This window comes from Cynocephalus volans, chromosome 6 (genome assembly GCF_027409185.1).
Source record: "Cynocephalus volans isolate mCynVol1 chromosome 6, mCynVol1.pri, whole genome shotgun sequence".
NCBI classification, from domain to species: domain Eukaryota; kingdom Metazoa; phylum Chordata; class Mammalia; order Dermoptera; family Cynocephalidae; genus Cynocephalus; species Cynocephalus volans.
The window spans coordinates 137,488,057-137,502,333 of record NC_084465.1 but is presented as its reverse complement, the minus strand read 5'-3'; the positions used below and the strand labels follow the sequence as shown (position 1 = coordinate 137,502,333).

Below are 14,277 nucleotides of genomic sequence, written 5' to 3'. Positions count from 1 at the left end.
TCATACTGCAAACCAGAAAGCAAAAATGTAGTTGCAAGGCCAGCTTTTGCTGGAATGGTACGATCTGGGAGAGATGAGAAAGAAGCATTCGAACAGATCCTGGACACATTCAGCACAAATCAAAAACCATGAAAGGGATATTGTCTAGTGCTCACTGTCGTGAATAATGCTTTTTGCAAACTGCTTCTTCAGTGAAATAACTAATGATAAATTCATCTTTCTCAAACTGTTTCTGCCTTCTCTATCCTGGTCAGAAGGCACAGCCAATAGACAGTTCACCTTCCACCACTACAGTTCAATCCCTGGAGACTGATCAAAAAGCCTTGATCTCACTTACCTGAGTGCTCAGAGGGACTCAGGAGGAGAGGGCTGTCCTGTCACCTGGCCTGCCTGCCCACCCACCCCACCAACTTCTGGCTAAAACTTATTTTCCAATCAGTCCTTTACATTTCCACTTCTGGACTCAAAATTTTATTTATTTATTTTGTTTGTTTGTTTGTTTGTTTGTTTGTTTGTTTGTTTGTTTTGTCTTTTTCGTGACCGGCACTCAGCCAGTGAGTGCACCGGCCATTCCTATATAGGATCCAAAACCGCGGCGGGAGCGCGTCGCTGCGCTCCCAGTGCTGCACTCTCCCGAGTGCGCCACGGGCTCAGCCCTGGACTCAAAATTTTAAATTATGCCTCTTAACATCCCATATCTAAAAACCCCCAATACTTATCTCCCTTAGAAGTCTTTGAATGTCTTATGAGTAAATGAGGCACAAAAAGTAAGACTCTGAGACTGTATCTTAGTAGCAGAGCGAGTTAGCAATTTTGCACTTCTTACCTGACTTGCAGAAGTGTGAAAGTACTGCCTGGTGAAAGCCAGGATGTCTTCCGTCTCATTCTGTGAGAGGAAATAGGCGTCTTCATCCTGCCTGAGGTTCAATAGACTGTGTAGGTAAAATTTATACTCTTTATTGCTCATGTTGAACTTTGAGGAACAGATCTCTTCCTGATGAATAATGTAATACAGGAGGAGAAGAGAAACTCTCTGGACCACTTCCTCCCTAAGCTGATCTTCAGTATTTCCTCCAGCTATTAGTAACAGTGCATCTGGTTCAAAGCACTGTAGGGGGGGAAAAACAGAAATAAAGCTTACAAAATAGTCCCAGAACACTAATGACCACAGCATTCCCACTGCTTATTATTTTGTGAATAGAAGGGAAAAGCAGGCAGGCCCAATAGCCAATTTCAGATAAGAGAGTCATGGTTGGACTTTTATATAACAATGATGCCCTCCTAGGAAGTCCTTTTTTGCTAAGAGGGTCCCTGTGTCTCCAACTACAATTGCCACAAGTTGTTAATTTGCTGCCTTGTGTGAAATCAGCTGACTCTTTGGCTTCTAAAGTCATGCCCCATTGCATGTAGAATAAAACTCAAACTCCTTGGAGCTTTCCCCTAGGTCTGGCTCCTGTCTACCATACCTTATCTTAGCCCCTCTCCACCTTCTCACTAAACTTCTGCCTGTGCTTTTCTGTCAGTTCCACCAAGCTCTTTCCCACCATCTTTCAGGTCTCCTTGTTCCCCTCATTTCTTAGGTGTCAGCTTAAAGTATCACCTTCTCAGGGATGCCTTCCCAAAGACCCCCTCCCATGTTCTCTGGAACAGCACTGTCCAATAAAAATGTAATGCAAGCCACAAATGTGATCCACATACGAGGGTACTGTGAAAAGTTCATGGAAAAATAGAATTGAAAGCTAATACAAATCTTTCCATGAACTATTTGAAGTACCCTCATATGTCATTTTAAATTTTCTAATATCCACATTTTAAAAAGTAAAAAGAAACAGGTGAAATTAATTTTGATAGTTTGTTTAACCTATATTCAAGATACAGTCATTTCAACATGTAATCACAATTTTTAAAAGTTATTAATGAGATATTTCATGTTCTTTTTGTTGGACTAAGTCTTTGAAATCTCGTGTGTATTTCACACTTACCAGCACATCTCAGTTTGGACAAGTCACATTTCAAGTGCCCAACAGTTACATGTGACTGGCTAATGGCTACTGTGTTGGACAATGCAGCCCTAGAACAAACCATTTGAAAATTTTTCTTCATAGCACTAGGATTCTACAGTTACTTTATTTGCTTGTTTATTTTCTCTCTCCCATATGAGAACAAGTGATTCATGAAGACCAGATTTTGTCTGCTTTGGGCACAGTCCTATCTCTAGCATACGGCACATTACCTGGTACTGAAGAGGTGTAAAAATTCAATAAATGAATGCCATTTGCCCCTCCTCTATCCTACCTGAGAGAATTGCTAAAATTGTTTCTGTTGAAGGGGATCAGAACATACCACCCCGAAATATGCCACTTCAGCATATTGATTATTTTGAGCTGAGGGCAATTGAGAAATAGCAGGTGTAGGAGGGGCTCTCTGCCCTCCTCTTCTTCCTAAAAGCAAGGCATAAAATTCCTATGGGAAAGGTTCCCTCCCTATACCAGAAAGAGAACATTCTTAGCCCTGGAAATGAGGAGTTGATGCCAAGATGTATCCATACAAACAAACTGCGCTAAAACAACACTTATCATCCATTAGTATCCCCCATGTATTTCCTAGTCACTTTCCCACAATTTACCACCCCTAGCCCAAACTGCTCTTTCTTTCCTCTTGTCACATCTTCACAATTTATTGCTCTTTGTTTATAAGCCCTGAACTAATCACTTCTTTGGGGTTTTTACTTCTTCCTTATGAAGCCCCCCCATGTCACATGAAAATGTTAACATCAAATAAAGTTGGTATGCTTTTTCTCCTATTAATCTGTCTTTTGTCAGTTCAATTCACAGACCCCAGCCACAAAATCTAACAAGGTAGAGGAAAAGTCTTTCTTCCCCCACACTGTCATGCCTCATTTGTTTCCCAAACCACAGGTAGAGGCACAGGAATTGTGGATAAGAAGATCTCTCAACAAGAGAGAAGCTGCCTTTCTTCAGAGACAGTTGGGGAGCTACTGAGAAGTCTCACAGGATCTGAGATGCAGCCCATTACACAGTAACAACAGCCTCGGAGTGAAGGCATTGAGAAATGCCTATCCCGTGTTCCAGAGGGATTTGTCCCACTGTGGGGACAATTTACTACAATATCTTTTACTCTAGTCTTCTCTGAGGTACAAGTTTTGGGTGTGCTGTGTGACGCAATGGGTAATATCTGCACATACCATCAGAATCAAGTAGGAACAAGCACTATCTGTCTTCAAAGCAAAGCATAATCATGTTCTTCACGAAGCCACACTGACTCCAGTCTCTCCCCAGGTCAACTGCAGGGGGCTAACAACTCAGCAAACAGAGGGGCTCCAGGGTTCCCAACAAGACCAACTCTTAATGTGGACATTGAACTCCACCTTTGAAACCATGTCAGCCTTTTCTGTTCCTCAAGTAACTCACACACACACAAAAAAATGTCTGTGCATTGGTAGCCATTGGCAGAGCTGACACCAAGACCCAAAGAGTTAAATCAGTTGAAACAAAAGTGCAATAAAGCTATTATTTGTATGAAATAACCTCCTGGAACCAACCTTTGGTAGTGTTAGTTACCATTTATTGGCAGCCATGTGCTCAGCACTGTGCTAAGCATCTTTTGTATTCAGGGATTTCTTAGTGTATAATCTAATTGGTTCTGGAAAATGGGTAGAATAACAAATTTTTGATAGTAGGAACCCAATCCCATTATTTTAAATGGAAAAACAAAATGTCCCCAGGCTATATAATAATCCACCAAATATTTCCATCTAATATAAATCATTTAGAATACCAATTATCCAATCATTTAATGCATAATGAATTAATGGGTACATTTGTGTACAGTATGCAAGGATACTGCACAGAATCAAACATGAATTATGTTTTACTTCCATGAGGAAAGAGTACCTATAGTATATGTGAAAACCAAGTCTAAGAGAGGGTGAGTAACTTGCCCAAAGCCATGCAGCTAATAGTGATTAGCTGTGCCAGTCTTAATTTCTGCTCTGCCAATGACAGGCCTTATTCTCTTATTCCTTTCTTTTGTGCCATGGAGAACATAAGCTGTGGACCCACCTATGTACCAGATATGCAGCCCCTTCAACCATTAATTTTCTCTCCTTCCTATTTGGTAGGAAGAGAGGTCAATTAGGAGGCTAAGGGACTGGTAAGACTCTAATACCCAACAGAATGGTAACGTGATACAACCAACAGGGGAGTGAGTTCATGCTGAGTTCAAGTGCTGCTCAGGTTGCTTGACAGGGCTTGGAAAGTAGGAAGAAGAGTGTCAACAACATAGGGAGCAGGATGCTCGTGAGGCCACCAGGCCACACACAGGAGGCCAGGGCTGGTCGCTGAGTGCACAGGAGTGTATGTGGCCACCCTTCATCCTGTCTGAGCTGCCCAAGACTCCTGTCCATTTGTGGCTCCTCCTCAGTAGTTTTGCTGTGTACCTTTCTAGGGTTGGAACAGGAAGGACGGGGCATGGGAGAGCAGAGAATAGTGCTATGCACTGGAATCCTGCAGACAGGCACTGTAAATTGGTTTGTGAAAAGCATATAATGCAGAAGGTAAAATTGCTTTTGGACTTTGAAAAATTTTAAACTTTTATGGAAGCATCTTATTTTGTCCGACTAGAGATTTTGGTCATCTTGAGTGAACAGGCGTCACCCAATCCTTGCTTTAATGTTTTGAGACCTGATAAACTAAAACTTAACTGTGAATCAAATGACCATGGGCTAAAAACTTTGTGCCCTTTTATGATATTTGAGTCTTAGAGGAGTTACCTTAATATAGAAGGTGGTAGCTTGAAAAAATGCTGGAGAGAGTTTCAGAGGACTTACCATTAAAAAAAATATGAATTCTTCCCCTGGGCATGGATATGACAAAAAGCACTATGGGGGTTGGTGGTGGAGGAGGTGGGAAGGAGACTGGAATGTTCAGTTCATCACCACTAGGTCTGTTTTTGTTAACAGTTTTTAGCCATTGGCATAGCTGTGTTAGAGGAGGACGTTTAGCAAAAATTTGCAAATATCACCACCCTATAGGCATCGAGATTTGTCCAAGGCTCTGGTGAAGTGATTCTTTGTTAAAGAAGAATGGATTCATTCAAGGAATAATCCATTGATTTTCCTTTTAATCTTCTCAGGTGGAGGCATAAGGTTTGGGGAGTAGGGAACCACCGATTCTGGGAATTAGTTTTAAAGACTTCATAAGGAAATAAACTTTGGGAAAAGACTGATTAAAATTCAAGGAGAGGCCCTCCTTACCAGCTAAATACTGCTAAATACCCCAGATACTTGGTAGTAATTGCCCATCACATCCTGTAGCCAAATCAGATTGTCTCTCCTGGCTATGGAACTCAGCTTTGCTTATTACTTATGCCAAGTGAGAGCTTCAGTAACAAAAAGCAATATGACAGCTTTCTTCTTCTACATTAATAAGACAGCTGTCTGGCCTGCAGGACAAACTTTATAGGTTTTAGACCCAAAGATGTTTAAAATTTGATTTTGAGTAATAGGTAAATCCACTGTCCTTTTACAAGTTCTTGGATTTTTAAAGGTCCTTTTGAGGGGTGCAGGGGGACTGGCTAATGATTGACTAAACTATAAGAGGGAAGTTGGATTTCTTCCTTCTCCTGCCAAACAAAGAGCTGGAAGGATATCAGGTGATGGCAGGCACGAGCTGTTTAAAGGTCCGTACTAGATTTAGTGGCTATTCTGACTAACAGAATGAAAAGTCTTTACTGAGAAGAGGTACAATAAACTTGTCAGATAAACAAGTTAAGATAAAACTGGATGCTTTCCACACTTTATCCCATGACAGTTATGACGAATGAGTCAAGGGTTGGGGCTGGGTGTGGATGAAATGGAAGTCCTTAAAGCCATGGTTCTCTAACTTTGATGTGTCTGAGAATCACCTGGAGAACCTGGTTAAAAATCCTGAGCATCTGGGACAGTCAAGGGATTCTGAGGAATGTCATTGCTTCAGTGTCCCTGGAAAAGGAGGGATCAGACATTGTCATGAGGTACAGGGAATGTAAGGGAATGGAGGGGACGTGGGCTCCCATGTCCAAGTTCATACACGTGTGTCCCTGGGACCATCACGGAGAGCTCCCATGGGGGCACGTTGTCATCACAGTCTTACGGATGGGGAAGCCAAGGCTCGGCACATCCCAGCAGCTAGAAGGTGCCAGAACAAGGTTCTCATCCCTTCAGGAACTCATGTAGGGTCATGATTCTTATTATTACTGAAATGTAATTTTTTCTTTTGGAGTTTCTTAACCCCTCATTAAGTTGATTAAAACTCCACTCCAACCCTTCTCATTAAAAAAGAGAGGGGAAAAAAAAGAGAGAGAGAGAGAGAAAGCCAGGATCAGGCAAGAACTATCCGTTTTCAAATGCTGCAGCCTGAATGGATTTATTTTTACATACACAATGCTCTCAGATACTTCAGACCAATTTTTAAAAAAAATCTGTTTTTACCTACATCTGAAATTGGGAACGTTTTTTCCTCCCCACCAACTCAAGATACCTACTTCTCTCTTTTTTTCAGATATTTAGGGATATGAACTCGCCCTCTTGCCTTTCTTTTTACCACACAATTTCTAGCATGAACCCTGCCTATCAGCAGACAAAATCCCTAAAATGACAAGAGACTCAACAACATGCTGAAATCCTGTGGTTTGCATCAGAACCCAGGTGTTTGCCAAATGAAGAGGACTGTTTCCCCTGGGTTTTCCTGAATGACAGGAAGCCGTTTCCTAGGCTCCAGGCTGATGGCTGATTTGGGTGTACTGAAGCCCTCTGAGCAGGGGAAGCTGAGATTTGCCTTTAATAAGGCACACCAGGTCATTAAAGGAGAACATTCCTCTGAAGCAAATTCTCAGAGGACATTAATAAGCTATGACTCCTGGTTATTTCCACCGGGATGTCTTATGTTGCTATCTATATATATAAACGTCATCACAGATGAGCTGCTATTATAACATACTTCCTCTGGGAACCATTGGGCATATTAATAATTATTGAATTATATATTGTTCACACAGGGCAGAGAAAAATTCTTTCTTATGAGCAAGACCCCTTCTGTCACGCGAAAACGAACACTTGGCTAAGAAATGAATCCCCTCCCCTCCAACTATGCGTGATTGAGAAAGTCTGCCAAAATGTATTTTGGAGGCAGTGCTTGGTTTCTGCCTTATTTATTTATTTATTTTTTCGTCTATTTATGCATTTGTGGGCCCATCCTATACAATCTTGTCATTCAGGAATGGGATGGGGAAGAGTGTTTTTGTTTGATTTTGTTTGCAGTCATTTTGAGACATGGTAAGACTATTACCTCGTGTGCTGTTCCTGTCAATCCCACCCTAATGAAGAGATTCTCAGCCCCCACTAACTTCACATGAAAGTGACCTGGAGAGATTTTTTAAAATTTCATTCTAGGCAAGTGAAATCTCAGTCTCAAGAGGATGAAGACAGAACATGGGTATTTTGTGAAACCAGCACAGATGATTCTGAAGTGCAGCCAGGGCTGAGATTCACTGGGTAGACTAGGATAAGGCCATGATTCGGGCCTCAAGAGCAATGGGTCTAATTTCAGCTCCACCTGCAGCATTTCTCTTCCCCAGCTCAAATTCCTCATTGTCAATCCAATTATTAACTACCTACCATGCAAAATATTAGAAAACACTAGTTGATATCCAAGAGAAAGTACTCTAAAATTCAACACTAGACAAACATCAGCTTGCTATGATTATGCTACAGAAAACAAATAGCTTCTATCATGTGCAAGTTCACTGCAGGCTCAAAAAAAGGATTAGTAAGTCAGAAAGAAGAGAAGGCTAAAAGTTCAACCTCACAAAGAAATATCTTTAGACATGCACAAGGGTTCTAGAAAGGCTTACATAAGCATTACTCTTTCAATGAAAAAAATTATTTCCCTGTCCTTAAGTGCTATAAGCAGAATGATTTGTTGTTTCCCAAATATGGAAGTTATTTTACCACAAGGCATTGCCCAGTTGGATATCGGAAGCTTTGCATTTGATTTTTGCTTTACTGAGTAAATGACTATAGAATCCACTGCTGTCCTGATCCCTAGTACCTGATCCCATTCTCTTTCACTAACCAGATTGCAATTGCCTTGCAGGCTGTTTGTCCTCTGTGGGCACCCAGTTTTCTCCAACAATATTTTGATGAGGCTTCTTGACTGGTTGAGAGGTGGGTGGTCACTTGTGGAGAGAGCCCGTAGTACTTCTGCCAGTTGGCCCAGACTCCCAGTGTCGCTGCTGGCCTGGGTTGACAGTTTGTCCGTCTCAGCAGAAGGAGCAAGGCTGAGTAGAAGGAACAACAGCAACCAAAATACTGAAAACATGGTCCAAAAGCACATTTCCACTCTTTCTTTACCTTGAGTTTGTCTTGAATAGAGATGGGTGGATTGCTGTTCAAGGAATAAACTTGTAATCAGAGGAATTTCTGTAGTAAAAAGGGAAAATAAAGGCTTCAATTATTGTGCCTGCAATATGTTTGAAAGGATTCATTAATTGGGTGGCTAAGCTGATTTGCAATGACAAGCTGTTTCTAAACAACAGGGGATCTGTAGGTAATTTATAACCCCAAACAGCAGGAAACTACCATGGCTGTAGACTTTCAAACTGCAGAAAAACAGCCCAAAAGCCTCTTTGATTGCCTCTTCCTGAACAGAGTCAAAAATTAGGAAGAATAAGTTTCTCCATTTATCTGCAGGTGGTACAGATTATAGGACCCACAATGGGCAACACCTTCATTTTATCCCATCATAAAGAACTCCAAGTGACTTGTGGTCCTCATCACTAAAGTAAGTGAAAAAAGTAAAGAGAAAATAAATTATAATAAATTACCAATATAATGTTGAGTTAAAAGGTTTTAGACAAGGAAAAGTGCTGAAAGAAAATAGTAATGTTCAGGAAACACTGGTCATTTTTTAGTTTATTAAGAATCAAAATTCTGGAGTATGAAGTACCTTAGAAAAACAAGAGAATTTCAAAACCTGAGGAGCTGTGATAAATCCACTCACTCAGTGGTCACTAATGGGATGGGGGATGACTTTGGATCCAATGAACTTTCTGGAAAAAAGAAATAATCTCTTCCACCGATTGCTTAAGGAATGCAAAATGTTAACAGCATCTCATGTCAGATCCTGGCCCAGAGATGAGCTAGATGACTGCAGGATAGTAACAATGATACTGGGTTTACTTTCATGGGTTGAAAAATATATAGAGAGTCTAAGATTCTATGTTAGCATTTTTAAAAAATGATAGAGGATGTTACAAACATTTCTAAACCCCATGCTTACCTTCAGAAGAAAGATAAATGATTATTTATCTGGAGCTCTGCTGCCTTTCAAATCTCGGAGAGTATTTCACGGTTACAAAGTACTCTGTTTTTAAAATTCCTTGACTGTGCACTGGGTAGAGCCAGAGAGGATTATTTCAACCCAGAGAAGTTTTCAGTTGCTATGGAGAGAGCTGCTCTGAAGTAACAATGAAGGTGGATAAAAGTGAGGACTTTCTGTCTGGCAGACCAGGATAATCAAATAAATGTGGTCAATAAATTCAATTTTTTTATATCAACATTTAACTAATTTTCTTAGAATCATCTAGAGGTCTGTAAGTAATTTCAAGGCACTTGATACTTGCCTTTCACAGACAGAATCTAGGTCAAAGGATTTCACCTTGCAGAATGAAAAGACTCTAGTGTTAGGTCAAGATTTTTTTCCTGTTGATTCTGTGATTATGCTTTCAACCAGATTTAAACCAAGGATTTGTTGAAAAGATAGCCTCTTGAGAACCTTATTTATTTCACAAGGTGCAGAAGTTTAACAAGTTAAAGGCACTCATAAATAGCTGTTTTCAAATAAAAAAGAAAAGTATTTGTTGAAGGAATAAATTTCTTACCTGAAAAGTAAGTAGAAGCAAGAGGGAACTTTGATTAGCTGCATATATTGTGACCCTAGAGTCTGTGGTAGAAGTTACTACATCAGACCCTCCATGCCCTGCAATATGCAACGTCCCAATAAATTAGTGAATAACTGAAAGAATAACAAAGCGGTAAATTTTATAGGAGTTAAGGGAAGTTAAAACCCAAGAGTTCCAAATGGAAATAGTATGCAATATGCAATATGCAAATAGTACAGAGTGCATAGAAACATGAAGTGGATCTGAAGACAGGAGAGGATGGGTGAGATTTCTGAGCTCAATTCCATTTGTGTGTGTGTGAGCAGGAGATGGGGGCTGCTGGTAGGAAGCAGAGGAAATCAGGAGAGAAAGAATTTGGATGACTTATCAATCACTCGTTGGATTTAAAGATTAGGAACAACAGGGTGGGATAATCCTGAGAGAATGACGGTAACATTGACAGAAATATGGAAGGCAAACAGTTCCAGAAAACGTTGGGCTTCTCTTTTACAACCCATCTTGAAGCACTTGGGTTTGTCTAAACTGTCCAGGGGAGGGACTGGGCTGTTTCTCGTGAGCTCATGGTAGGATTAACTGGAATTAAGAGTCCAGAATTGTCAAAAAGGGGGAGCAAGAAGTTGGACCAAAGTCCAGACCTTCAAGCAGAGAAGCAAGGATGGAGGGGTGGGGCCAAAGCTCCCTGCAGGTCCTGCTCATCGTACATCACCATCCCACAACAGGGACAACTTTAGCACCATTTATAGGCTTAGCACTCTCCTAATCCCAGGACCTGATTAATAGGTCACTGAAAAAAAAATTGTCCAATACCTATTCAGTAAGTTACCTGGTCCTACCATAACCTGATACCTCCATGTACCTGTGCTTTGCCTTCATCCCTGGAATTACCCCTCACTTCCTGGCCCATTGCCAATTAGTGTGTCCCTACATCTGTCCATGGTATAACCTGCCCAGTTCCTGCAGGATTGGATTCTGATTTGCTCTGACCAGTGCCCTGGGACAGTGCCCCTGCTGGGACTTTATGACCCATTCCTGATCTCCCAATGCCAATGTCCAGCCTGGAAGTCACACATCCCCTGGTCCCAGATTTTCTGACTCTGGGTTGTAGTTGAAACCCAACCTGCCTTCTTCCCCAACAAGCCTGAAATAAATCTTTCCTAAATGCGTTTATATTTTCAATTCATACCACCTCCTTGGGGTAATGAGTTTCATATGTTAACCAACCAACTGCATAAAGAAGGAGCTAATTTACTTGTGATTGATAGTTTCAAGGTATTTAGTCCAAATTTGAGACTAGTGGCATCTGATGCAGTATTTCCAAATGGACAGACACTTATGTATGCTACTTCAGGAAGACATAGTGAGGAGGGGGCGGGCTCTGACCAATCAGTCCTTCCTTCAGTTTCAATCCTTTGCCTTTAATATTTCTGGAGCTTCAAAATTCTTCTCCATGTCAATATAACATGTCGATTTACATGTATACTCGGCCTTGATCCAGAAAGAATTTAAAGGGACCCATCAGGCCACATAAAATACAAGATGGTAGAAATTTAAGAAGAGATCAAAACAAAGGTAGAGACATCTTGTGAGTATAGCTCAGGGATGCCATGTACAGTTTTGCAGGTTGGGCACTGTACAACTCTAGGGATCACCATTCACTTCCATAATCAGCATAGATTTATATGTATATTGCAACAATTTTCCAGCAAATGTCTACGGGAAAGGTGGATTTTGCTAATTCACACACGTGCATACTTAGAGCCAGTGCCAGGGCTGTGGGTACTTCTCTTCAGCACCCAACATACCTTGTGAGGTCATCTCTGGCAATAATATAAGGTCCTACAATGATGAGCTACCTGTGAGCCTACCTTCTCCCCATGTCCCCTTTATGCTGTCTTCTTCCCTTTTTTTAAAAACACACTAACCTCTCTAAATAATAATTAAAATAATGTTTATTAGCATTTATTGAGTGCCTTTTATGCCTAGGCAGTATGCTAGGAAACTTTGTTTATATTTTCTCCTGTAATGGCAATTAAACCTAGTGAACTCCTCATTGAACAATTCAGAATGCCCAGGTTCACACAGCTAATAGGTGCCACCAGAAATCCAGGCCTGTCTACATCAAAGTTGGTACTATACTACCAAGCAACCGTCTGGTGCAATGTGATCCCCTGTTTTTATTTATAAGTTCAACTTTCTTTTTACAATGCAGTGAAGGGATACACAAATGACTCAGAAGAGTAATCATTAAAAAGGAAATAATCTGATACCTTTTGATTTTTGCATTCTCCCCAAAGCCCCTTCAGTCCAAATATTCTCAGAGAAAAAAAAAAATTTTTTTAATGTAGAACTTAAAACAAGTAGAATCTTAGGCTCACCTCTTCTGTAATACTTACCAACAGTACTTTTCACCAGGCACTTGAATCAAATGTTTGTCCTTCTCTAAACTGTTTTCTCAGAGTATAAGCAGAATATTCAATTGAAAAGTCAGCTCCTAAAGGGTAAAGTCTAGTCTTACACATATCTGCTATCTCTGTGATTCTGCCGATACTACCGTATTTCCAACAATTAGAAAATGTCAAGTGTTCCAAACCTTTGGATTGCCTTTGATTCAGAAGCTAACAGTAAAAATGATAAAAGAAATGAAAACTATAGATTTCATGTGTAATTCTTAAATAATATTTTTCCTCTTCTTATAGAAGTCTTAGATGATCATTAACAAAAAACTGTAAAAAATACCTAAGAATTACCACCAGAGGTAATAGATATTATCTGTTATTTTTTGGTTTCTCTCTCTTTATTCTTTTAACATATTTTGGATTATATGTATAATTTTTCAGTTTATTGTTTTTACTATTTGCTGTATTGTGTCAGTCTTGTTAGATATGGATCTGTCGTATTAGTCATTTCAAAAGCTCACCTTTTGAACCCTCCTATATTACTGGTGGAAATGTAAATTGGTACAGCCACTATGGAAAACAGTTTGGAGGTTCCTCAGAGAACTGAAAATAGATCTGCCTTATGATCCAGCTATCTCACTACTGGGTATATACCCAAAGGAAATGAACTCAGTATATCAAAAAGACACCTGCACTCCCATGTTCATCGCAGCACTATTCACAATAGCCAAGAGATGGAATTAACAAAAATATTCATCAATGGATGAATGGATAAAAAGACTATAGTTACACACAAAGGAATACTATTCATCTGTAAGAAAAATGATATCCTATCATTTGCAGCACCATGGATGGAACTGGAAACTATCATGTTAAGTGAAGTAAGTCAGGCACAGAAAGACACATACCACATGATCTCACTCATATGTGGAATCTAAAAAAGTGGTTCTCACCGAAGTAGAGAGTAGAATAATGGTTACCAGAGGCCAGGAAGGGAGGGGGGCCAGGGTGAGGAGAAGAAGTGGACTAAAGGGTACAAAACTATGCTGTCTGCCCTAAGTGAATCATTGTGCCATATATGCATGTATTGAAACAACACACTGTACTCCACAAATATGTACAAGTAAATGTTAAAATTTAAAAAAAAATATTTTTTAAAAGCTCACCTTTTGGAGAAGAAAGGAGCCTGGACCCTGAAGGTGTCAAGCCCTGGGAAATGATATTTTTATAAGCTCCCACCCTGCCAACAGGTTTCACAGAATGGAACCCTAGAGGAATCTCTTCTTTCTTGCACCTGGGCTTTGGGTTCTACTCTCTCTTGCCATCCCAGGGAGGCTATGCTCTGCTTAGCATAGCCTCTCACCCCCAGTTCTGACACTTTCTCTCCCCTAACTCCTTTTCCATACTCAACTATATTGAAACCTTTTCTTTCTCTAGCACCTTCTGCTTGATCTGTCTTCTCCTTTGCCAAACTTCTTGAAACTGCTTTTGCCAAGGTGACAAATGACTTCCGTCGTGCTACATCCAGTAGACATCTTCCACCCCTGTCCTACCTGATGCTGGGCATCATTTGGCAGAACCTACCTCTCTCCCACCCTCCTTCCTGGCATGCACTCTTTCCTTGGCTTGCAGAACACTCTAGAAGAATCCTCCCTCATTGACTGCTTCTTCTGAGTTTCTTTACAGGTTTGTTTCCTGCCTTTGAAACGTTGATGTTAGTGCCCCCTGGATCCTGTCTGAAGCCCTCTTTTTATTGTTTTAAATTCTTTCATTGATTCGTGGAGTCAACAAACATTATTGAGCACCATCATGTGCCAGGCACTGTTGAAGGCACCAGAAATCAACTGATGAACCAAACTAAACACGGCTCCTGCCTTCATGGAGCTTGCATGATATTGGGAGAAAAACAGAGCAGACAAAG

The 14,277-nt window shown here is 40.5% G+C and overlaps 1 protein-coding gene across 3 annotated transcripts in view; it reads right to left on the bottom strand.

Moving 5' to 3' along the window:
• The window catches only part of SLC39A12 (solute carrier family 39 member 12), a 69,660-nt gene extending 61,267 nt beyond the window's left edge, over positions 1–8,393 (bottom strand). For all 3 annotated transcript variants that reach the window (XM_063100731.1, XM_063100732.1, XM_063100733.1), the window contains exons 1-2: positions 8,133–8,393; positions 827–1,108 (exon numbers count right to left, since the gene is read on the bottom strand). In XM_063100731.1, coding sequence (XP_062956801.1) covers positions 827–1,108; positions 8,133–8,393 — 543 coding nt within the window. The remainder of the gene's footprint in view (positions 1–826; positions 1,109–8,132) is intronic.
• Between the last annotated feature and the right edge of the window lie 5,884 nt (positions 8,394–14,277).